The 25,990-nt window shown below is 46.8% G+C and overlaps 1 protein-coding gene across 3 annotated transcripts; it reads right to left on the bottom strand.

The window, feature by feature from the left end:
- Positions 1-38: 38 nt before the first annotated feature.
- On the bottom strand, positions 39-22,765 carry LOC309396569 (myotubularin-related protein 9-like). Of its 3 annotated transcripts, XM_081961779.1 has the most exons (13): positions 22,315-22,409; positions 21,185-21,239; positions 20,407-20,627; positions 19,455-19,514; positions 17,718-17,826; positions 13,993-14,118; positions 12,428-12,601; positions 10,359-10,576; positions 7,603-7,764; positions 7,306-7,447; positions 5,550-5,770; positions 2,883-3,025; positions 39-592 (listed from the first exon to the last, which is right to left on the bottom strand). In XM_081961779.1, exons 2-13 carry the CDS (start codon positions 21,185-21,187, stop codon positions 477-479), a joined length of 1,695 nt encoding a protein of 564 aa, XP_081817905.1. In that variant the 5' UTR covers positions 21,188-21,239; positions 22,315-22,409; the 3' UTR covers positions 39-476. The 3 variants fall into 3 exon arrangements, with proteins under 3 accessions (XP_081817905.1, XP_081817903.1, XP_081817904.1); XM_081961777.1 differs by lacking the exon at positions 21,185-21,239 and having other exon boundaries at positions 22,315-22,765; XM_081961778.1 differs by lacking the exons at positions 19,455-19,514; positions 21,185-21,239 and having other exon boundaries at positions 22,315-22,761.
- Positions 22,766-25,990: the final 3,225 nt, after the last annotated feature.

The raw sequence follows: 25,990 nt of genomic DNA, 5'->3' as shown, positions 1-25,990 counted from the left end.
TTGTGAAATTATTGGGTCAGTTTATTGGGTTAGAGGAACATTTTTCAACCTTAGCAACTTTAGGTAGGGTAGACTTCAACTCGCAGAATTCCCCATCCAGCACAGGTGAGGCTTGACTAATATTAACATTTAAAAAGCTTAGCCATGTCAGCTTTATTGTCCAAATATAGCTATTGGCTCTAAGTTGGGAGGTGGTACGTATGAGCATCCAGATGGCTTTCTCGTTACCCAAAATATTTTATCTTCCATTTCTTTGATCTAAAATATTTTTTAAAGAGCTGTGTTTTATTTGTAACAGTTTTAAAAATAGACTTGGAAAATAGATCTACATATTCACAGTGCCACAGATAAAAGTGTTTGCTCTCCTTGGTGGATCTGTGTCACCAACTCTCCCTCTGTTTTCAGCTCTCCTCTTTTGGGGTGACCAGCCCATTCTTTGATTACTTCATCTAAAAAGGGGGTGATGCAGTGTACTTTCATGTTGCTCTGTGCAATTGTTGCGAGTCGGTTTGGCTGTTCGTTGCTATTTGCTGAATTTCTGCCCATGCTTCATCAAGATGCTGTGATGAACGGACCCAACGGAGAAATAAACCTGCAGGGAGAAATAATGGCCAGTTATCCATCTCTTTCACAAGGACAGACAGTCACCTTTTATATCTTTACAGCAATTCTTTATAAAGAACATCAGCCAGTAGACTCACTTAGCTTCCAGCCGCAGCATCTGGGGGAGACAGCCAAATCTTTCATAATTGCCCCAGAAGAACGGCACTGCCTAATTTTACATTTAAGGTCCTCAGAGTGCTTAGATATCCTTCAAATCTGCAGGTTTACAAATATATTTAGTAGACTTTTGAAATTCTCACTGAAATCTGGATAGGGAGAGCTTTAAAGAGGAGTCCTCTGAAGACCCAGGATTTGGAAAAACTGTTAGGCGTGTTTTTTACGTGTGAACTTGTATATCTCTTAAAAGCACGTAAAGGAAATGAGCAAGCAGCAAAGTGGATAAGTGGGTGAGGTTTTAGTTTCTACCCATCAGATGTGATTTGGAAATTTGATGATGTTCAGACAGCTGAAGTTCTTGAAACTATTAAGGTTATAGTAAGGTTGCTTCGGTATTACAGGTAGTCGACATATCCATTCATTTAGAGACATTTGAAGTTAGTGATGGTGCTGAAAAAAAAAGGATATGTCCATTTTTTGCACTTATGCGTATTGTGACCCTTCAACCACATAATCACAATTTGGTTTTGTATCCCTGCAGTTGCATAATCATAATTTGGGTGCTTGGCAACCAGCATCTACTACGACAGTTGCAGTATCCTGGGGAGAGTGTGTGTGTGTGCCACGTGATCACCATCTGTGACCTTCCCAGTCAGCTTCTGAGAAGCAAATTAATGGGGAAACAACAGGAAAGGTCGCAAGTTGTCTTGCATAATAACACATTTTTGTCCCTATTTGGTCATAAGGCAAGGACTGTACAGAATTCTGCAACACATGTTCAGACACCTTCCAGTCCTCCCAATTGCCTTCTATATCTTCAAAATCTGTGGAATTATTGCATCAACCTGAGCAAACGCGATGAAGATGCTTATAAAAGTCAGGCTTATTTTCTTATTGGTGTGAGATGTTTCACTGCTTATCCAAGCAGCCTCTCCAGCCTGAACAAGTTGCTTAGGGGAATCTGAACAGGCCATTGGAGTGTACCAATTCTTTTCGCACCAAGCTCAGGTTTTCTCCTCAAAGTGGAATAGCAATAGTACTGTCAGATCCGTGAATCTGCCATTCTTCAGGGGAAGAGGGGGCCCCTATACTTCCTTTAGACTTAACTATCTTTCCTCCCTGTATATCCTGTACCATGTAATTAATTGCTTTATAACTTCTAGCCTGGTGCCTAGAGGCCTGGCATTTTCTCACCTTTCGGGGAATGTGAGGAGGGAGGGCCATGTAAACTGCATCGCTCAGGAAACGACCCTGAGTAAGTCAGCACTTTCCCAGAGCATCTGTTACAGAAACATCTTCACACCTATGGATTGGACTGTTGGGCGGGGACTCTAATTTCCTTTAGTCCTGTTGTATTGCCTTAAGGACGCCAGATCCTGCTTTCCCTGCGCCCAGCTATCCCTCCTCTTTCAATAAAGGGTTCCTTTTGAAATGTTAAGTTTCAAGAGTCTTTACTTCTTTGATTAAGGCCTTACAAGCACTTAGACTTATATGCCGCTTCACAGTGCTTGACAGCCCTCTCTAAGCAGTTTAGAGAGTCAGCCTCTCGCCCCCAACAACCTGGCTCCTCATTTTACCCACCTCAGAAGGATGGAAGGCTGAGTCAACTTTGAGCCTGGTGAGATTCGAACTGCCAAACTGCAGGCAGCCAGCAGTGTCTCAAACCAACAAAAAAAAAGTCCAGTTGCCATGACTCATCTCAGACAACTTTTCCTGGATGACTGAAAGCCTTCATCAACATAGCACCACGCACTTTGGGAAAGAAACTTCTGAGGTTGGTGCAGGAGTTGCCAATGACTGTGTAACCAACTTGCCTGGCTGAGGAAGCTGCTTGGATGAGCAGCAACGAAGTGTCTCAAACCAACAAGAAAACAACTTCAGTTGCCATGAGTCAACTTCCAGACTCAGCAAGCCATCTTGCCAATGTTGGTCTATGAAACTGAAATCTAGAAGGCTTAATTTCATCCAAATTACAATGTCTCTCGCATGTGAGTGCTCTGTTCCAAAGCTTTGGACAATGTGAGTTTGTACTTCATATGGTAAAAACAGGGGTCCCCAAACTTGGCAACTTTAAGACTGGTGGACTTCAACTCCCAGAATTCTGCCAGCTATGCCAAGTTGGAAGACATCTGGGTAAAAGGAATGGTGGGTAGACCCCCTACCTTGCCAGAGTATCAAGCTCTGTGGCTCAACGGAGGGCCAGATGACCAGGGGGTTGTGCATGTAAAGGGGGTTCAGGTACTTCTCCCCATGGTTTATCCAGGGCCAGAGGCAATGAGTCTTCTCCCTCATTTCACACAACCTCCTGCAAGGAAGCCAAGAGCATTTTAGTCCCTCATTGGGTACGCCTGGAGCACTGGTTCTCAGCCTGGGCCACTTGGAGATGTGTGCACTTCATTTCCCAGGGGTCCCCAGCCGTCTTCCCAATTATCACATCCAACCAGAAGCCCACCATGTTAGGGAAGGAATACAACATTAATCTGATACAGGGGACACATGCGCCACAAAAATTACAATTGGATATCTGGGGAAGACTTGAGAGAAGCAAATGCAATCTAACGACTTAGTTGCTTTCCTGTAGCTTTGAGGTGTCCTTCCTTTCTTGTGGGTCACAACTTCATTCAAATGGGATTGTTGGAGATGCAAAAGCATGAAAGAACTATACTGTAGGTCCGTGATGGCGCACTGAGCCATATTTGCTGGCACGCCCGCTGTAGGCTCCGGTGCACACGCATGGTCTGGCCAGCTAGTTTTCGGCCTTCCGTAGGGCCGGGGGAGGCCACCTCCGCCCTCCCCAGGCTTCAGAAAAGCCTCCGGAGGCTGGGGAGGCCGAAAAACGGCCCCAACGGGCTAATTGGGAGTTTGGGAACGATCCAGCTTCTGTGGCCCCCAAGGAGACTGTTTTTGCCCTCCCCAGGCTTCAGGAGTCCGGACAGGGATGGTGTGCACATGCAAAAGGGGGTCATGCGTGCAGATGCAGGTGGGCGGGGAGGATTGAATTGGTGTGGGCATGCATGTGAAGGTTCCAAGAGTTGCCCTAATTAATTTACGAGCCCCGGGACGAAATTCAAAGTAAAACCATTGGTTTATTAGGACTAACATTTTTGCACGGACTTCTGTGTAGCTGAAACTAAATCACACTTAATGGCGTCTGACCATTCATCAATCACATTCTCCAACAGGACGTTATGGCAGAGTTCTGGACATGCGCATTCACATCCCAGTACAGAAATATGAGACTTTTACTCTGGCCAAAAGTATGCATGGCATTTCCCTCCCCTTCTCAAGGTGATAGTAGTCACGGAAACGCCTTAGGCGTTGACATCGCATGCCTGCACAATAGCACGCACGCACACAATTTTGGCACGCCATAAGAAAAAGGTTCGCCGTCACTGCTGTAAGTGTAGGTACTCCTCGACTTACAACCGTTCGTTTAGCAACCCTTCAAAGTTAGGACAGCACTCAACAAAGTGTGTTAGAACCAGTCCCCACACTTTTATGGCTATTGCTTCATCCTCACAGTCGTGTGATCAAAATTGGAGCACTTGGCAACTGGCATGTACTTATGATGCTTGCAGTTTCCTGGGGATCATGTGATTGACACGTGTGACCTTCCCAGCTGCTTCTGACAAGCAAAATCAGTGGGGAAGCCGGATTTGCTCAACAACCACGTGACTCACTTAGTAACTCTAATGTTTCTCTTAACAATTGTGGTGGAAAAGCCACAGAAATTCTGGTTCCAGTTTTCGTCATAGCTTGACTACCTGCACTTTTCCCCTCCGTAGCCATAGTTGACTCGGATCAATGAACCAGAATTAGACTTACTGCTTTTTATACAAGGTACAAGGAAAACTGGCCAAACTGGATTTGTTTTTATTTAATGATCTCTTGAACTGGAGCAACAAGCAAGGAACTTTGGTAGGGATGTCCACAAGGTCTGGTGGAAAAAGTCAATATGATGACCATAAAGGTATGATTGAAGCTTCAACTGTAGTACCAGAGGTGGTATTCAGCAGGTTCTGACCAGTTCTGGACAACCGGTAGCGGAAATTTTGAGTAGTTCGGAGAACCAGTAAATATCACCTCTGACTGGCCCTGGCCCTATCCTCTGCCTCCTGAGTCCCAGTTAATCGGGAGGAAATGGGGATTTTGCAGTATTCCCCTATGACACCCACCAAGCCATACCATGCCCACCACACCATGCCCGCCAAGCCACGCCCAGAGAACCGGTAGTAAACATTTTTGAATCCCACCATTGTGCAGTATCTGTACGATGTACACAAATAGGTGAGTTTTGATCCCACTGCTGTGACTACCAGTGACCACACACTGCAGGGTCCTCTGAACCCTGGTTCTGTGCCTCCCCGTGAGTGTTTTATCATGGTTGGTTTAGCCATTTTTGTGGGAGAAGCGCCGAGAACCACCAGCCAAGAGATTCCGAAATCTTGGTCCCCTTCCTTGCAAAAATGGCTGCTACTTCTATGTGAAACCATTCCACTTCCCTAGGTTGATTTTTCTCCTGGAGAACATCAGGTCCTAATGCTCAAATCCTGTGCATCTCAATTCTTAAAAGTAAAGGGAGAGTTCTACCAGTGGGAGGATGCTTAGGGCATCTTTGGTGGCTCAGATCTCTTCACCTGAGATATTTGAAGTGGCCAAATTAAGTGCAAGGCCATCCCTCCATGTCTTTCAAGGCCAGAGGCAGAGTCTGTTGGCACAGAATTCTCAGCCCTCGTCAGGAGGATTTGAGCCATCTTACTTGGCATCCTGCTCTCCCAGGTTGGCACCCCCAGCCCTGCCTGCCCCTCCTGGGTCTGCTCCTGCTTTACCTTTCTTTCTCATTGTTGCCCAAGAAGGTGCCACAGGGTGAGGCATAGCAATGCTCAAAGAGTGCCAGCAGAAGATGCTCACTGAATGCCAGTGAGAAGGGGAACTGGCGCCCCAGTTGCCAGATGCAATCAAGGAAAAGGAGAAACGTGGGCGCCTCCTGCTTGAGCCGGGCGTGTGCATAGGCGGAGTGGGCGCAGCGGAGCTGGAAGGGATGCCCGGCCTGGAAAAGTAAAAAAAGGTTGGCATCTAGAAGCAGAAAAGGGCCTTCCTGCTTCTTCCTGCTTCTTCCAGTAAAATCCAGGAAGAGGACAGGGCTGGAGACAATCTTTCAACAAGAATGAAAACTCAATGAAGTCAATCAAAGAAACCCATAAATATCAGCAAGAATGAAAACTGTTCCTCCTTATGATCAAAGGCCCATCTGTGTCACACAAGAGACGGCTAGCGTGTTTTACTGTGTAGGATGAGAGGGGGAGCCTGAGATCCTGCAAACGTTTCTAAAGTACAATTCCCAGCAGAGAGTTAAAGGCATGGAGCACTGGAAGTTGTACTGTGTAGCCCTGTGATAGTGAACCTATGGCACGCGTGCCAGAGGTGGCACGCAGAGCCCTCTCTGTGGGCATGCGCACCATTGCCAGCTGCTCTTCTGGTTTCTGGCACATGCATGCCTGCCTGCCAGCTAGTCTTCGCACGTGCTGAAGTGTCGGAATCCAAAGACCAGCTGACTGGTGCACATATGCCTGCTGGACCCCTGGTTTGAATGTGCACACTGGCTAGCTGGTTTTTGCACGTACCGAAGTGCCTCGTCTTCGGGTTTCCAGCACTCCAGCATGCGTGAACACTGCAGGTTTACAGCGCTGCAGTGTGGGTGCATTCCCATGCCTTCCAGTTTGGGCACTCAGTGCCAAAAAGGTTCACCATCACTGGTGTAGCCCAGTGGTGGGTTCTGGAACTCGTTGCAACTGGTACGGTTGCAAGTGGGCCTGGCATCCTCCACATGAATGTGCATGGCGCCCGCATGTGTCTTACCATTCAGCGAAGCCTCCGCGAGCCTCAACAACGCTGCAGGTGCTTGGTGGAGTGTTGCGCAGGCGCTGTGCGTGCATGCGCATGGAAGCGCCGAAGGGTTTAAAGACCGGTAAGGAGCTCGGGTGGGAGGGTGGATCCTCCAGAGTACCGTACCGGAACGATACCTGGTGCTCCGGGCAGGCTCCGGTACGCCCGAACCAGGGTGCACTGCCTGCAATCCACCACTGGTGTAGCCCCAACTGGAGAGCCAGAGGCTCCCTCACTGGCTCTGATGATAATATTCAGTGGCCACACTAAGCCATGGTTAAGAAATCCTTAACTTCCATTTTGTAAGCTAACCCAGAATCGGATGAGTAATGTGTAACATAAATACCCTCTGCCTCCACTTAGAACAGTGGTTCTCAACCTGTGGGTCGGGACCCCTTTGGGGGTTGAACGACCCTTTCACAGGGGTCGCCTAAGACCATTGGGAAACAGACACCAATTTTATGGTTGGGGGTCACCACAACATGAGGAACTGTATTAAAGCGGCATTGGGAAGGTTGAGAACCAGTGACTTAGAAAGAATTACAATCGCTTCCAATTTTGAAATTCTCTCTGTATTACTATTAGGAACTGTTGAGTTAAAAAGTACAACATGTACTTGCTTTCCAGTCATGGGAAGCGTGGACCTCATTTCCCAGGATTCCCCATGTCAATCCCCTTTGAACTGTCTCCTGCTAGTACCTGTATCCATTCCCGCTCCAGCAGTCCTTGGAACCCTGCCAATGTCCGGCAGGATGGATCCAGGATAACTTGGGCGAGAGCTGTCACCAGCAAGGTGGCATCCTTCCCTTCGGCTCCATGCACCAGGACGCAAGCCTCCTCTCTGGAGCAAGACACAGAGTATCTGGTTACACGGACCGTCTCCCTGACATGAGCCCATCCCCAAAGGTTGGGGCGCAGGGGGGACTTGCCCAAACGGCTTCTCCTAGGGGCTCCTCTCCAGACCCTTTCTGGGGGAAGGACCACAGGCAATCCTACCTTTCCAAGCACTGGGCTGCCAGGCAGGCAGCATTCAAGGCTTCCTTGACGTGGGACAACCATTTGGAAGCTTCCAGCCTGCTCAGCCAGCGGTCCATGTGGGCAGACGGGCCATTGCAGGCTTCTACCAGCTTGATGAAGCTTTCCTGGAGGGAGCGACCCCTGAGAGGTGGGGAGGGAGGAGAAAGAGAAGGAGAACTGCTTTGGTTAGAGAGTCCTGCAGCCAGTGGTGAAATTCATTTTTTTTTACTACCGGTTCTGTGGGCGTGGCTTGGTGGTTGTGTTGTGACTTAGTGGGCGTGGCTTGGTAGGCATGGTGGGAGAAGGATAGTGCAAAATCCCCATTCCCACCCCACTCTGGGGCCAGCCAGAGGTGGCATTTGCCGCTTCTCCGAACTACTCAAGATTTCCGCTACCGGTTCTTCAGAACCTGTCAGAACCTGTTGGATTTCACCCCTGCCTGCAGCTCACAGTCAGGGGTTTCTCCCACGGACCAGCCTCGTCCGGCTGGAGAAAGTGAGGTATAGTTTAGGGAAGGCTGGTTTCAACCTTCACAGGTGTCCATCTTTCTGGATAAGAAAAGCCACTCAGATATAAGCACCCACTGAATGCAAATGCCTACCACCCTCAACTTCAGAATTCACTCTTTCTTGCAGAAAGCATAAATTTGACTGAAAGCATATGGTTTTCTATCCCTGTTTTCTATTTCCTTGCAGGGTTTTAGATTTTATTTTCAATTGCTGTGCTGAACAAAGGTTCCATTAACGTGGGCCATTAGAAAAATTCTGGTGATCAGAGTTCAGGCATAAGGTAAAAGAGGCTTCCAGTTACATGAGTGAGTCATTTCCCGCAGGTTCTGTTTCCATTATTCTTTTTTTTTATTTAAAACAAAAAACAGCCCTGGAATTTGCATTTCTCCAACTGTTTGTTGTTGCTGCTGCTGCTGCTGCTGCTATTTCCTCTCTTACTAAGCCTCCAGCATGCTGAACGACTTGGTGAGGTTGGAAATCCACACATGAATCTTCTCTGGACTTAAACATTTTATTCTCCCTCTTGCTAACTAAAAGGGGGTGGGGGTGGGGTGGGAAATCTGTGATGGGAGAAAATTGCAAAAGAAATTACCGGCCAGTGGGTCACCTGGAGAAAACATAGGTTGTTCCAAGTATGAGTTAGAGCAAGGTTGTCCAAACTTGGGAACTTTAAGACCTGTGGATTTCTACTCCCAGCTGGTAGGTCCACAGTGGTCCACAGATCTTAAAGTTCCCAACAGATTGGACACCCCAAATTAGAAAATTTTAATCTCTTTCCCAAGCTTAGCTTTAAAAAAAGTATTTGTTTTATGGAATAGTCCTTTCACTCTAAGCCAGGGGTGTCCAAACTTGGGAACTTTAAGACTTGTGGACTTCTACTCCCAGAATTCCCCAGTCTGCTGGGGAATTCTGGGAGTTGAAGTCCACAAGACTTAAAGTTCCCAAGTTTGGACACCCCTGGCTTAAGCAATCTGCAAAGAGCAGTGATTAGGAGTTATCAGGCTGGTTTCTTCCACAGCTTTTCTAACAACGGGGAAGAATCCTACAATTAATCCGAGACAGTTCTAACTAATGCCCTCCAGATATGTTGGTCTACAATTCTCACTGTTTCTAGAAGTTTTCAGGGCTGATTGAGAAATATATTATTCAGTAATTCTTGGCCAAGATGACAAAAATCTAACCATAACACCAGTCTTTCACAGATCATCCTTTACTTAATTGGGGTAGGAATCGTTTTCAAGCTGGCTCATCCTGCTTAGCATCAGAGGCAGTGACGTGCGGTGAGCTTTACGGCTGGTGAGGCTGGTGACATCATCAGCGTGAGCTGCGGTCCCCTTCATGTTGACTCAGGAAGGAGGGGAATGGGACCACATCAGCCTCCCTCCTGCGCACGTCCCATTCCCGCCTTCCTAAGTCAACATGAAGGGGACCGCGGAGCGCGCTCCGCAGGACAGTAGCTCACGCTCCGCGATTCCCTTCATGTTGACTCAGGAAGGAGGGGAATTCCCCTCCTTCCTAACTCCTGAGTCAACATGAAGGGGACCACGGAGCGCGCTCTGCGGGAACGCAGCTCACGCTCCACAATCCCTCCTCCGCGATCCCTCCAGCCTCCCTCCTGTGCACGTCCCATTCCCCGCCTTCCTAAGTCAACATGAAGGGGACCACGGAGCGCGCTCCGCGGGACCGCGGCTCAGGCTTCGCGGTCCCCTTCATGTTGACTTAGGAAGGTGGGGAATGGGACGTGCGCAGGAGGGAGGCTGAGGCTAGAGGAGCCTCCTGCACACGTGGTCCCATTCCCCTCCTTCCTGACTCCTGAGTCAACATGAAGGGGACCACGGAGCGCTCCCTTTCCCGACCACGTGTGCAGAAGGCTCCTCAGCGCCTTTCCCCCTTTTTTTTAAATTTTCATGATGAGAGCGGTGCGGCTCTGCCTCCCCTGCCTCCCCTGACCGCACGTCCCTGATCAGAGGCATGGGTCACACCCATGTCAAGGAATTCTCAGGAGATCTTTTGATCAATGGCCAACTTGGTTGACCATTTGTGGGTTTTTTTTTTCAGTTTTGCTTTTTCGTGGTCATGATACACTGAAAGCACAGAAATCTGTTTTAAAGGGGTGAAAGAGGCTTCCGTGATGCTTTCAGAATATTACTTAGATGGGCTTTGTCTGGGCCTTCTGTTTAATATCTTCCCATCAGGCACACAGCACAAATAGATAGAGGGGCTTACCTCTCTAGAGCTCGGTGCAGCCTCTTCCAGCCGTGGTAGCAGCTTCGGTGCTCCAGGCCGCCCCCCATCACCCGGGCCTGCTTTGCAGCCTGCAGTGACCTGGTGTCCAGAATGAAGCCACGTTCCCCACCCTCCAGGACGGTGGTCAAGAGCAGCTCATCCTCATAGCAGCGTTTCCGGTTGGGCCCCACGAGGGGCTGGCTGCTGCGAAGCATCACCTTTATGAGCAAAGGATGGAGGCAGTGATGAAATTCAATTTTTTTACTACCAGTTCTGTGGGCGTTGCTTGGTAGGCATGGTGTGGCTTGGTGGACGTGGCTGGTGGGTGTGACAGGGGAAGGATATTGCACAATCTCCATTCCCTCTCCACTCCTGGGGGGGAAGGATACTGCAAAACTCCATTCCCACCCCAATCTGGGGCCAGTCAGAGGTGGCATTTGCCAGTTCTCCAAACTACTCAACATTTCTGCTAACGGTTCCCCAGAACCTGTCAGAACCTGCTGGATTTCACCCCTGGATGGAGGAGAGTGAAGGGGGGAGAGACTCCTGGGGAGGAGTGCAAATTGATCCATTGGAGGTTTTCCCAATGCACCTTGTGGCCATTGGTCAAGGACGCCTCCTTAAGCTTGGTCTTTTTTGAAAAGCTCATCCTGAAATGGAATGGGTTTTGGGATATGTTTTCCTTAAGATTTTTTGTTTATAAATCTGTTTTGTGCTCGATTTTTGCAACCCATTTTTTCTATTTTAGAGCATTTCATGCAGCTTTTGGGTTTTTAAAGCAGACTTCTCTTGATGACATATTTTCTAAAATGACAATATTGATGACCTGTGTTGCAAAAGTTAGAGAACTATGAATTTTGAATAATGGCTATGTTTCTGCATATTGGTTTGAAAAAGTGAGATTCTGAAAGTTTCCCCTTTTGGGGCAAATGAAACACATTTCTACATTCTTGTTGTGCTCATGAATGACCGTGATAAAGTCATTTCTTTCTGAATTCTCAATTCCGAAGCAGCACTTGGTCTGTTTTTGCCTGCTGTCTGCTGGGTGATGCTCAAATTCCTTTTGAGGGGGTCAGTGAGGGGTCTGGAGGCTAAACTGTACCTTGAATGGTTAATTAGGGATGTCCTGCCTATCAAAGAAAAGGCTTAGGGGTGATATGATAGCAGTCTTCCAGTACTTGAAGAGCTGCCACAGAGGAGAGAGGGTTGACCTAGTCTCCAAAGCACCAGAGGGAAGGACAAGAAGTAATGGGTGAAAGATCATCAAAGAGAGATCCAACCTAGAACCAAGGAGAAATGTCCTGCCAATGAGAACTATTAATCACTGGAACGTCTAGCCTGTAGAAGCTGTGGGAGCTCCACCATTGGAGGTTTTGAAGAAGAGACTGGGCAGCCCTTCGTCTGCAATGGTAAGGGGTCTCCTGCTTGGACTAGAAGACCTCCAAGGTTCCTTGCAACCCTATTATTCTATTCCTATGAAAGAATTATGTACATATTGATGAAGGTGACGCAGGCATGTTTAGTGTATCTGTTGGGTGTGCCAAAGCTGCCTGGTTCACTTCCCAGCATCTCGTGGTACAGAGGAGGAGTGTGGCCACTGGAGGGCATCTCTGTCTTCTCCTACCTAGTGCCCTCAAGTATTGGAGGATATGAATGCTAGGCATTGCAAGAGCTTCAGGTTGGAGGAGATTGCTGTTGCTAGTGCTGAAATGGAAGGCTACTTGTATTCACTAAAACAGTGTTGCTAAGCCTTGGTGACTTGAAGGTTTGGGTGATTCTGGGAGTTGAAGTCCACACATCGTCAAGCTGACAAGGTTCAGAAACACTGCACTAGGGTGGACAGCTATGGGGGTGAACAGCTAAGGATGTGTTGAGTACTGAGGAGCCTATCCAACAGGATGCAAACAGGATTTGTGGGGAAGAGAGAAGAAAAAGAGGGTTGGCAGTTGGACAGAATAAAAACAGGGAAAGGAAAAGGAAAAAGCATATATTTAACCACAAGGCTAGTTTATGCCCAGACGTTGACTGCCACAAGTGAAACGGTGAAATGAGAAAGGAGGTAGACCCACCGTCCCATTTTTTTTGTGATAGTAGCTGAGAACTGGGAATCGCCTCCCCTGACGAAATCGGGCGCTCTTCTGAAGGACTCCATCATCCAGTCTTGCTGGGACGATCACCAGTGGTGGATAACTGGGACAGACTCCAAAGTCTGCATTGATGGAACTCAGCCTCCAAGCCCCTGTCTGGGGGGAATAAAGAATGAAGGTGTTTGAAGAGCCAGGTCAAGTTCTGGTAACAGTGAGGCTGTTGGCCTCCAATATATTCTTGCTGAACGTCCATCCTACCAGAGGACATCAGTTGGCTTCTGATGGGGGTGGATTTTGAGATCTATGGCCACTGCTGTGTGCTACCAGGCTTGCATACGCTCCAGAACTCCCCTGGTACCACACACTTGTCTGGGTCCAGGGCCTCTTTGAAGTGGTAGATGAGGAGGCGTTAGGGCCAATCCCTCAGTTTTCCAGTAGCCTCTGGAATTCCCACACTAATTCGCTTGGGGGCCAGCCGAACCCAAACCCTAACCCTACTTCTCTTGATTTATTTTTTTTGCCACCATAGACAAACATGGTTCTCTTCCTACAAAGCTTTCAATGTTTCACATTTCCCACTTCCTGGTTGGTGGCATCAATGGACAACACAGACACACCCACACACAAAACAGAGTTAAATAATTGCATTGGCTTTAAAACCCAGCTTTGACATTGGGAAAAAAGTGGTGACCTGGAAAAAATAGGGTGAAAGTAGGAATACAGTATAGGCTGTCGACCAATTGGTAGATGATGAGGCTGAACTGGTAGTGAAGAGGATAGTCCTCAAGTTATGACCATAATTGAACCTGCCCCATGTAAATCATGATGGTTATAAAGTGGGCCTGTTTGTCACATGACCAACCCAATTTTATGACCTTTCTTCTGCCAGTTGTTAATTGAATCTCTGATCTTTAAGAGAATTCTGTAGTCATCAAACAAACCAAAGTTCACTATGGATGTGGTTTTGCCAAAAACTGGAAATAAACACTGATTTTGGGCAAAACCATCATAAAACATGGTTTATAGTGTGGGATGCTATAAAAGGCTATAAAGGTGGCCTGATTGCTCAGTGCCTGAAGTATGATCATGTGACCGCGGGGGGGGGGGGACTATCAGAACTTCAAATCCAGATCATAAGTAACCCCCCAGGTAGATTCATCGGAACTCCAAACAGTTGCTAAGTGATCAGTCACAAGTTGAGGTCTACCTGAATTCCATGCTACAAGACTAATATCATCTATTAGATGTAACTCAGTGGCAATATTTACAATTACAATATTTGCTAACACTATTGTTTGGGCCAGCATCATTTTCAACTTCTGATACAGCAGAGAGAGTAAGAACTTGTTAAGTCCTTTAAAATTAAAAAATAAAATAAAATTATTTTTAATACATATTTCTTATCAATAACATGAAAAGTCCTTGACCCCAGGCCACAAAATGCCCTGCTCTAGCTGTCAGTTCTGCCAGCCCTGTTTCCCTTGTGTGCAGCTACGCTCGGAGGGGGACCTATACTTCTCAAGAAGATCACCGGCCACTCTACTCACATCAGTTGCAATCTGCTTGTAATACTGCTCAGTAATGTGCGTCAGCCACCCAGTGCCCAGTGTTCTGTTCTGGGGTCTGTAGAAGAAGGGGTACATCATCATCACCGATTCCAGAGAAGAAAGAGCCTGTGGGAACATGGTTGGCCCGGCATGGTTAACAACAGGCACACTGTCAGGGTTCCAAGTAGCATCCAAAAGTAAATCAGAGTCCAAGGCAAAGCATTGCTCAAAGTTCCAAATTATTCAGAGAGCCATGTTGGCACATCTGGGAAAACCCAAATCTGAAAGCTTCCCGGTTTTTCCCACCCAGTTGAAAGTTCAAGCTCTTGCCCCACACCCACCAGTCCATCCCCTGGTCCAATCTCCCACTGCCACGCTGGCAGTTCCACCCATCCAGATCCGGTCAGGTGCAGAGGTGCAAAGACAAAGGATGACCTTGGCTTCCTAGAAAGAATGGTGTTATGACTACATAGCATCTAACTCCGTACAATCCCCCCTCCCATTTTCCCGCAATAGAAAATGTGTAGTAGAATAATAGAAAGTGTAGCAAGCCAAAGATCCAAAAGAAAAGATGGCTGCAGGCCTGACACACACATGACTTTCTCTATTTTGAAGTGTTTCTTAAACAAGCTTAAGACATTTTAAGATGCATGGAGTTCAACTCCCCAAATACTCCAGCTAGCATTGCTGCCCTTGATCCTTAAAACCCAGGCACTCATTTTGTCTACAGGAAGTCTTCAACTCATTCATTTAGCAACCATTCAAAGTTACAATGGCACCGAGAAATGTGAGATACAACCGGGGGTGGGTTCCTACCAGTTTAACAACCAGTTTGCTGAGCGTTTGCTTTGCTCACACATGTGCCAGGACTCACTTGCTCATTGGAGCGAACCAGTTCACTCTCAGCTTATTTTCAGAGCTACAGGTTTGCCCAAACTGGTCTGAACCAGTAGAATCCCACCAGTGGTGGGATTCAAATAATTTAACAACCGGTTCTCTGCTGTAATGATTCCTTCCAACAACCCATTCACCAAACTGCTCAGAAAGTTAACAACCAATTCTCCTGAAGTGGTGCAAACTGGCTAATCCCATCACGGATCCCACCCCTGGATAGAACCAGTCGTCCCACTTGCAACCATTATAGAATCCCCATAGTCACATGATCAAAATTTTGATGCTTGGAAACCAGCATGAATGTACAATGGTTGTAGAGCCTCAGGGTCACAGGATTGCCATTGGTGACCTACCCAGCAAGCTTCTGACAAGCAAAGTCAACGGTGGATGCCGGAATCATTTAACAACCACATGATTCATTTAACAACCACGGCAAAAAAAAACTTAAAATCAGGTGTAACTCACTTAACCGCCATCTTGCTTAGCCTTAGCAACATAAATTCTTGTCCCAATTGTGGTTTTAAGTCAAGGACTAACTGCATTAAAGTCTATCTGGGAAAAGGCAATCCATTTGGGTTTCATCAGTCTTTTTATGCCATCTAATATTTAACCAGTATGAAAGAGCTGAAAATGTTGTTCCTGGCCAGGTGTGAGATGCTTCTAGGATGGTAGAGTGAGTATGGGGCAGATGTTACCTAGCTGGGTCATGAAACATCTGCAAGAAAGCTGCCAAGCTCAAAGAGCACCAAGGACCTTCTCACCAAGTGAGAACCATCAACCTATGGAACTGAAGTTGCCCTCGGAAGTTGTGGGAGCTTCATTACTGGAGACTTTCAAGAAGAGATTGGACTGCCATTTGTCAGACATGGTGTAGGGTCTCCTACTTGGGTGGGAGGTTGGACTAAATGACCTACAAGGTTCCTGCCAACTCTGTGAATTTGTTTAATCTGTAAGACCATACTTACAGTGGGGTACATAGCATGGGACTAGGTTCCTTGAGGCTGCTTCCCATCAATTACATTGACCCATCTCCTTGGGTCCAGCAGGAGAGGCATCTTGCAGGTCCCATCAGCCAAGGAATGTCATCTGGTGAGACCCAGGAAGGAAACTTTTTCTGCCCACCATCCTCCAGACATGTTCCACATCCTCCATAGCCCTGACTCAGCTGGCTTTGGCAACGGGCAGAGGACCCTGGGGGGTCTGGTGGAGCTAGTGCAGTGCTGCACTGATTGCACTGATCAATGGGGATTCTCTTGGCTGTGAGTTCAAATGCTTTATAATGGGTTTTTTAAAGATATACTTTTATGTTATTTTGCTTGTTTTTAAATTAAATTGCTCTTTTTGATTGTTGTAATATTTGTTTTAATTGGCAGCGTGAACATAGCACCAATCTGCAAACTAAGCAGATCTCAGCTCCTTCAAGCACTTTTTATCTGTGTGAAAGAAACGGGGGCTTCTGGGGCTCCCCTGCACATGTGGGCCTGAAGCCAGTTTCATCGTCCACAAGAAACTGGGGGGAAACAGCCCCAGCTAAGCCCCTGCCGCGAACTCAGTGCAAGAGTTAAGGTTGGGTTGGCCAAATGCCAAGCACCACAAGATTCCCGGGCCGCCCATCAGCTTCTTTTGCAACCCTCCCTCTTCTTTCCTGTGCGAAATGAACCAACAGGAAATGGAGAGGAGGGTGTTGGAGGGGGGGAGGGGCTTCCCTGTTACGATTGCAAAGAAAGTGGTTGAACAGCAAGAGTTAGGAATATTTCTTCTCCTTCTTCCACATTCACTCCTCCTCTTACTCCTTGATCCTCAAAGCTGCAACATTTGGAACAGTGGTGGGATTGAATTTTTTTTACTACTGGTTCTGTGGGCGTGGTTTGTGGGTGTGGCATGGCTTTTTGGGCATGGCAGGGGAAGGATACGTAAAATTCCCATTTCCTCCCCACTCCTGGAGGAAGGTTACTGCAGAGGTGAGTTGCTCCCAGTTTAGCTGAACCGGTAGTGGAATTCAGGCCTGGGTCGCAGAACCGGCAGTGACCCAGGCCTGCCACGCCCTCGAACCGGTTCCCTCTCCACAGCTGGGGTGCCGACATTTTGTTTTTTAGTGACTGTTCATGCGTAGTTCACTGTAAATTGTTCTGCGCATGCGCAAAGAACAATTTACATTGAACAGTGCATGCACATGTAGCACATGTCTGGCATGCATGGGTTGCAAACCAGTAGTAAAACCGGCAGCAACCCACCCCTGGGTTACTGCAAAATCCCCATTCCCTCCCCACCCCACTAACCTGCTTTCCAGCTCCTCTCTCCTGTTCAAGGCAACAAAGGAAGATCAGCTGGGAGGCAGCAGGGGCGGGGCCAGCCTATTTGCCGGTTCTCTGAACTACTCAAAATTTCCACTACCGGTTCTCCACAACCTGTCAGAACTGGCTGAATGCCACCTCTGATTTGGAAGCAACTAGGTTGAGCTGAGTTTGGGCATGAGTTTAACCAGGGGAGGGAGCTGCTGGGTACAGAATAGTTTTGATATCTGGTTATAACTGCTTCCCAGAACTGCAGAACAATACAGGTGTGTTTTTTTAAATATAAAATGTATGTCATGATACATCCTGGATGAAACGCCGGCTGAATTTGCACAACCTTCAAGACCCAGCTAAAATCTGATGGGGGATTTTGTGGCTGAGGACAATGTAGGTGGGAACTAGGTACTTGGCCTTGGTCCTAAACCTTCCACTTGCAATAAATCAGGACAGGCACTCTGTACATGTTTAGGGACTATCCCTCCTCCAATGGTCTGGCAGCAGCTGGCTTCTGCCAAAATCCGGATAAGCTGACCTCACCTCAATGGAGCTGGCAATGTTCAGGCACTGCTCCATTCCAGGGATTTCCAACTGCAGAATTTTCAGGTCTTTGCATTTGAGGGTGATGGTGCCAGAAGGGTTGGCCAGCCTGTGGGAAGAGGGAGAAAAGAGACCCCGTGAGCTGCCTCGCAAGAGGCCACAGGCAACTTCCGGTAGTTTGCAAGCAGAAAGAACCTCATGTTTGTGGCAAGGGAGGAGGGGCATCAACGATGGAGACCTTCACTTCACAGCCCCCCAGTCACAATCGGAAAGTCGGGTTTGCGGATGAACAGGAAGTAAGCAACTCATTAACCCAGAAAGAGAGAAACAGAGGACTGCAAAGCTGTGATGGCTTCCCACAATACCACTAAGTGCATCATACACGGATGCAACCGATGCTACTTACATTACTCACATCATTGTCAGCTCATTTGCCCTTTTATCACCACCCTACAGAAAGTCCTAGGCCTACAACCACGATTGGCACTAGAAGTTCTGTTACTAAGCAAGGTGGTTGTTTAGTGAGCCATGCCCAATTTTACAACTTTTTTTTTTGCCATGGTCGTTAAGCAAACCACTGCAATCGTTAAGGGAACCGCTGCAGTTGTTAAGGGAATCTGGCTTCTCACCACTGCTTTGTCGGAAGCCAGCTGGGAAGGTTGCAAATGGTGATCCCATCAACCCAGGATGCTGCAACTCTTGCAAATGCATACATGCCAGTGGTCAAACACCTAAATTTGGATCATGTGACCATGGCGATGTTGTAAGGGCGATGGCTGCTATCAGTCACTTTTTTCAGTGTCATTGTAACTTCAAATGGTCTTTAAACTATGGTTGTAAATCAAGAACTACCTCTAGTGCTGTGCATCCTTTTTCCATCCAGATAAAATAAATCTGGAATAACCACCCTGTGTGGTTCTCGAAAACTACTATACAGGCCTTAATGCCAGACGAGAATGGCTTCGAGAACAGTCCATAATTTTTGGCATCCATTTATGGACAATATTTGGTGACCTTCTGATCTTCCAAGGGGCAGCTTCCCCCCTCTGGTGACATCCCTGGAAGGGTGAAGAGGTATCTATTTTCCGTATTTTCCAAACTTTTAGGTCAGAGGGACGTGGGAGGCTACAGGAAGCCTAACCTTCTTGACCCCACCTCAAACCCTCCTAAATCTAGCTACTATTTAAAATCTACAGATAGCCCTCAATTTACGATTCCTTTAGCAACTGTTCAAAGTTACAATGGTACTGACAAATTACAATTGTTGCTGCATGCCCATGATGATGTGATCACAATTTTGTGGTTTGGCAGTCAGCAGGCATTTATAACACAATATCTCAACTGCTTATGGAAAAGAGGCGCAAGGCCAAGAAGATAAGCACTCTGTGCATGCTTAAAAATATGCTCTCAGTTGAGATAATAGCCAAATCTGGGCTATGCCTGGCAAGACGTTGGATCTCTGATTATGGTGCCTGTTGCCAGTTCTCTCTACCCACTCCACCAAATTGTCCTGTCCTCGCTATCCATCAGGTAGAAAAAGGATACCAGGATGGCTGAAAGGTCATTCTTCACCTGTCTGGGATTCATTCACTTTCATTCCTGAAGCAAGACCTGGAAAGATGGGCTTCCCCCTCCCCGGTTGTGCAAATCAGCTGCAGAAGCCGAAAGTAGAAGAGGCACCATCCTGTCACCTCACTTGCTTGCATGTCTTGCGGTGTGAAAATGGTTAAGGCAAACCTGTTCTCTGGAGGGGAGGCGTTAGTCCAGGAGCTTTGATACCAGCTTAAATTCTGAATGCTGAGAGTCACGGGAAGGAAAGGAGAAAGGTTAGCATCATGTCCAAAATGCAGAGAGGTTAATGGGCACTGAGGTGGAGAGCACCCGGTGCCAACTTCAGTGCCCTCCCTCTTCCAGCTCGCTCTTCACTCTGCCACTCTGGGGGATGCCCAATTTTGCCTAGGCCGTGCCAGGAAGGTGTAAGACTCCTGGTTTCTTTTGGTCTCTTCTGCAGCCCCCCCCCCCTCAGTGAGCAGGTGATTCTTCTTCCCAAGTCTTGCAGAAAATTGTCACCTCTTAAACCCACATTTGGCTGCCTTTTGAAGAGCTGAGGAGCAAAAGGGGGCAAGAGGGAGCTTCAGCAGGGAACAAAGCCAATCCATTAGCCGTTAGAATAAGAAAAGCACACTGTTTCGCTCCCACCAGCCAAAGCCCCAGCCCAAGCCAGCCAATGCAGGATATTTGGCCTCCTTGCCTGATCTTTGCTTCTGATCTCACCATCCATGAGTGTGAAATGCAAAGAACCCTTGAGAGTGTATGGTGATATTTGGGTGGGCAAATCTCCTTCATTTGGGTCTGAATGGTCCACCCAAGTAGTTCAGATTGCAAATGAGAGAGTTTAGAGCTGCAATGGCATATTAGTTAGGCTTCTTCCGCAAAGCAGCAAACAAAGATTCTTCTAATTGTCCAAGATTAACTAGTGAAGTTTGATAGTGCAGTTCAAACTCTGTTAGGCGACATTTGCCTAGGCCACTTATTTCTCAATCTTGGCAACTTTGACATGTGTGGACGTCAATTCTGCAATCAGCCATGATGGCTGAGGAATTCTGGGAGGTGAAGTCCAGAAACTGGGGTTGGGGAGTGGAGAGAAACCATGATGAGAATTCCAGCCATGCAGGACAAAGCTATTCACCTTTTTTCAATGGCGTCCACATTGCGAATAAGGAGCCACAGCTCAGTTCTTCTCTGTTCCCTATTCCCTTCTGCCTGGGATGAAAAGAGTAAGTGATGGCTGGTGATAGCCAGTGTCCCTCGGATGGTCTGGAGCCCTGGACATGAGAGAACCACGCCATCCACCTTGGTGGTCTTGATCAGCTCAGCAAACTCCATGGTGGGAGGAGGTGAGAGAGCGTCCTGGAAGTGTGACAGTAAAGGAGGAGGAAGCTATTTCAGGAGAACCTCGGAGGTTAGGAAGAAAGCTGGCAAAGGCCACCTGGTCCTTCTGGTCCTTCTGTTGGCTTATGACCACAATTGGGGCAGGAACTTTGGTTACTAAGTTAGGTGATAAGTGAATCATGCCTGATTTTATCATCTTTTTTTTTTGCTCTGGTCATTAAGCAAATCGCCCCTGTTGTTAAACAAATCACACAGGTGTTAAAAAAATGAATGGTTGTAGGTTGAGGACTACTGAGGACTACCAATATATTATGTCTGTAAATGAAGGAATAATATAGTATAATATAGTCAGAGAGATCTGCCTGGTAAATAGACTTTTCCAGGTCAAAAATGAATAGAGGGTAATGCTTAAAACTAAGATTTGTGAGGTGCGCTGGGCTGAGAGAGAGTGACTGGGTCAAAACCAACCAGCTGGCTTTCCTGCCTCAAGCAGAATTAGAACTCGCGCATTAGAACTGGTGACTGGCCTCAAGGGACACAGATAGCTTCATGCCTAAGGTGGGAATAGAACTCGCCATCGCCTGGAAGTTGGCTCAAAGCCCCCCCCCCCCCCCCCGTTGGCTTTCATGCCTAAGATGGGGAAATAACTTACAATCTTCTGCTTTTAGACCAGCACCATTATTAGAATAAACTGGCTTACTTGCATTACTCCAGGGGTGTCCAAACTTGGGAACTTTAAGACTTGCGGACTTCAACTCCCAGAATTCTCTAGCCAGCATGGGGAATTCTGGGAGTTGAAGTCCATAAGTCCTAAAGTTCCCAGGTTTGAACATCCCTGAATTACCCTTTCTCTGCCCAGAATCCACCATTCTGTAGGCCCACAAACCCAGGGTGGTCTCCCCTGTTTCCATCCCGCCACCCCCACCCCCTCCTAGTCCTACTCAAGCAGCAGAGACAGCAAGAGAATTCTTAACTCTCTCTGGTTTCTGGGCAACATCAGTGGCAGTTGCCAATTGACCAGGACAGAGGCAGTTGAGCCTGTTCTTGTGCCTTTTACAAGCACTTGGATTGCGTCTGGTAGGTGGCTTTTTGATCTGAATAGCAAGGAGGAGGACAGCCCCCATGATAAACAGCACAGCTCTCTGTGGTTAAAAGTTGTTGTTATAAGGCCAGGATGGAAAAATTGGAAACTCAAACGAAGCATTCTGTTAATTTAGGGGTGGACCACACACAGTGTCTGCCAGATTTGAAAAACGGAGCTCCGTTCTATTTATAATAACCCAACTTCTGTCCAGGAAGACCAGCAACTGCCCTTTAGCTGGTAACAAACCGGGGTGAAATCCAGCAGTTTCTGACAGGTTCTGGAAAACCGATAGTAGAAATTTTGAGTATGCCACCTCTGACTGGCCCCTGAGTGCGGTGGGAATGGAGATTTTGCAGGATCCTTCCCCTGCCAGGCCCACCAAGACACGCCCACAGAACCAGTAGTAAAAAAAAAAATTGAATTCCACCACTGTAACAAACCATCTGGTGCAACTAAGCTTTGCTGAATGTAGTTGCACACTTTAGAGCAGCCCAGATCTTTCGCTGGTTGGCAGGAGCTTTTTAGTAAAAGAATCCTCTTTCTCAGAATACGGAAGTATTCCTCTGGACCGAGTTAGTGTTGGAAGAAAGCAAAAGAGCTGGGAGCGCCCACTTCCCTTACCTGAGAGCTGAATTGGGAACTGGATCTCCTCTGGGACCTGCAAAGGATCCCCCACCTAGTGGCAAAGACTGCAGGGGGCAGAGATCGGTCGCTCCGTTCCTGCCCCAGCCAGCCAGCCAGCCAGTCAGCCAAGCGATATTGGAAAAGGACAGTTGTGGAGAGACCTTGCAACAGCTGTTTGTTATGTTGCTGGGAGCTCAAGCTGGATCTTATATTGTGAAAGGGTAGAACAGGAACTGCACAGCACTTGGAGGGGGAGAGGCTGAGCAGGGAGGGAGAAAGAGAGAGCGAGAAAGAGAGAAAGAGGATGTGCCGCTTAAGGTAGCCCGGCTGTAATTTGTTTGTTTTCTTTTCCACTGTTAAAGAACTAGAAGAGATGTGTGAAGATATCAGATAAAGCATCGCTGTGATAAACAACTGCCACAAGTATGGTGGCCTTGTTGTTTCCTAGGACAGATGATGAGAAAAAGAGAGGCACGAAATTACCGGAACATTGGAGGAATTGAAACTCTGGGGGCGGGGGGGCGGGAGGAGGATTTATTGCATGATGATAAGATATATGTGCAGAATAATGCTTCATGAGCAAGATCTTCTTGACTCTCAGATATTTCCATGAAGAACTACAGGGCTGCACTCTAGTGCAAAAGTAAATTAAACAGGAAAAAAAATCTGCCAATACAGTAACTTATTTTATTTTATTTTATTTATTTATTTTGTCAAGCATGTATAAGATAACAGATATAAGTATAAACATGATTATGAATACAGGAAATGGATACGAATAAGTGGGGACTGGTTTGACCTACAATTGAATTATCATCCATGGCAACATTAAGATGTGTGGACTTCAACTCCCAGAATTCCTCAGGCAGCCAACATTGGTCCAAGGCAGGAGTCACCAACCTTTCGGACCTCAAGGACCACTAAATTCATAATTTTAAATCCCAGGGACTAGTAATATGATCTGCCTAATGACCGGCTGGGTGGGCATGGCAAGGTGGTCATGTGACTGGATGGGCGTGGGCAACTCGATATTACTCACATCAAGGGGCGCCTCCCCAGCCTCTAATTGTCCCTCTCCTCCCAGCCACTCCTGGCCTCCCCGCCTGGGCTCCTTAGGGCCCCAACAGGAAGCAGTTGTTGGAGCTAAGCAGCCACTCGGAGAAAAAGTTGGCAAAATAACTGGCTCAGTTCAAATTTGATCTGGCCGAGAAGGAGGCTCAGCAGAAGCACCTCACTGAGGACTATGAGCATAGGCTTTCCAAGCAGAGGGAAGACCTGCAGGAGGAGAAGGCCAGGATTCCGGCGCCTGGAGGCTCAGTGAGCTGAGAGGGTCAGTCAGTTCTAGGCCGTGATGCTGTCTCCTTGGAACAAGGCCCTCCGGCTCTTCACCACCAGCGTCGCTTCCCTCCAGCCTTCACCCAAAGCCCTGCACCAGGAGGCTGAAGAAGACCCCAAGTCAGAATTTCTGTCCCCCCTCCAACCTGCACAAAAAGACCCCGAAGGGGGAGATTTTCTGCAGCAACACAAACATTCATTGCACGTATCCAGCCCAGGGGCTCCTGATTTAGTGCAATATAAAAAATACAAATAATTTTTCTGTGGACCCCCAAAATTTTCTCATGGACCACCCTAACCCTAACCCTAACTCTAACCACTGGTCCAAGGTATTCCCAATTACTTTTTCTGACATCCAGCTCAAAGGCATTGTTTTCACAATATGTATCTTTGGAGTCAATGGGATGTCTCTGCATTTTAAAAGTCAGTCTAGACCTGTTGTAATCTCATAGCTGCAGTCCAAGTCCCAGTGAATTGAGCCCAAGATACAGTCTTTTATTACTTCAGCTTCTCAGTACTTGCATAAAATTAGTGTAATTTGCTGACATGATCTTAGTTTTTTAAAAATCTTAAGGAAGAGTTCAAGAAGAGATTTGCCTTGTTATTTTCAGACCAAGTAGTATCATCAGCATAGCTGAGTTTTTTGAGGCTTTCCTCAACTATTTTAGTTGCCTATTTCTTCTAATCCAGAATTTTTCTTGATATATTTGTTAGATCAGGGCAATGAGAGGACAGATATCTAACAATATTCTTCATGTTTGCTAAAGAAATAAAGTAACTTGACACTACTCATTCCCATCTTTGAACCCATTTTATTGTTCCATATTCCATTCTACTTGTGGTTTCTTGTTCTTAATAATGATTTTTCAATAACCCTGGCATACCCGTGCTTTTGAGAGCTGTTCACATTTGGTTGTGGTTTCCACAGTCAAAAGCCATTGTAAAATTAGTAAAGGTACCCCTTGCACATATGTGCTAGTCTTTCCCGACTCGAGTGGGAGGTGCTCATCTCCGTTTCAAAGCCCAAGAGCCAGCGCTGTCCGAAGACGTCTCCGTGATCATGTGGCCAGCATGACTAAACACTGAAGGTGCACGGAACGCTGTTACCTTCCCACCAAAGGTGGTTCCTATTTTTATACTCGCATTTTTTATGAGCTTTCGAACTGCTAGGTTGGCAGAAGCTGGGACAAGTAATGGGAGCTCACTCCATTACGCGGTGCTAGGGATTCAAACCATCGAACTGCCAACCTTTCTGTTCGACAAGCTCAGCATCTTAGCCACAGAGCCACCGTGTCCCTTTCTTGCAAAATTAATAAAGTCAAAATAATCTCTTCTGGAACTTCTTTACCTCTTCCGTTATATATTAGACCCATGTTTCTCACCCCAGCAACTTTAATATGTGTGGGGTTGAATTCCAGATATCTGAAAGTTGTCAGGGTTGAGAAACACTGCATGAGACATTAGCAAGATGACCTTGAAAACCACTGTCTGTTCTGAATCCATTTGTACTTTAGATAATACTCATTCCATGTATTGCTAAAATTTAAATTACAAAATCTTCAGCTTTAAAAGTTGTATATTTTATTCTGCAATGATCAATTGTACAGTAATAGGAATGGCATTTCTTATTTACATTAGGGAAAAACAGAACTATTGTGTTTTACCAACTGATGTATCCCAAGCAGATTGGGTTTTACCTCAGTAAGCCTGTGAGATGTAAGGATCTGCTGTGTTTTTCATTGCCAAATGCCTAGACGTAAATCAAGATTAATTGACAATAAAGAGTGGCTTTGCAGATGCTTGGACAGTGTATAAATTAAATAGAACAAACAAAGAAATAGTAATAAGGCATTGATGTTCTCCCTGATGGGTTGAAGACACTTCTAATAGTCCTTTGCTGTTGACAATAACGGATTGCAATGGATGAGTCTTGTCCACAATCCTTGGAAGACTCCAGATGGTTCATTCCTGATGAAGCATTGTGGATGCTGTCAAGATGATTAGGGGACTGGAGACTAAAACATATGAAGAACGGTTGCAGGAACTGGATATGTCTACTTTAATAGAAAGAAGGACTAGGGGAGACAGGATAGCAGTCTTCCGATATCTCAGGGGTTGCCACAAAGAAGAGGGAGTCAAACTATTTTCCAAGGCACCTGAGGGTAGAACAAGAAGCAATGGGTGGAAACCAATCAAGGAGAGAAGCAACTTAGAGCTGAGGAGAAATTTCCTGACAGTTAGAACAATTAATCAGTGGAACAACTTTCCTCCAGAAGTTGTGAATACCCCAACACTGTCTAGGCAGGGGGTTGGACTAGAAGACCCCCAAGATCCCTTC

The sequence above is a fragment of the Natrix helvetica genome, assembly GCF_964273705.1.
Source record: "Natrix helvetica genome assembly, chromosome: 9".
NCBI lineage: Eukaryota > Metazoa > Chordata > Lepidosauria > Squamata > Natricidae > Natrix > Natrix helvetica.
This window is presented reverse-complemented; position numbering and strand designations above follow the sequence as displayed.

Bases quoted from the DNA above. Each gene is read 5' to 3' on its own strand.
- LOC309396569 (XM_081961777.1), bottom strand. From the start codon at position 22,716: ATGCTTTATCTGATATCTTCACACATCTCTTCTAGTTCTTTAACAGTG. The intron at 20,628-22,314 runs GTAAGGGAAGTG...TCACACTTCCAG, and splicing joins GTTCCCAATTCAGCTCTCAG to GACGCTCTCTCACCTCCTCC. The intron at 5,771-7,305 runs GTACTAGCAGGA...TTACTTTTCCAG, and splicing joins TGGAGCGGGAATGGATACAG to GCCGGGCATCCCTTCCAGCT.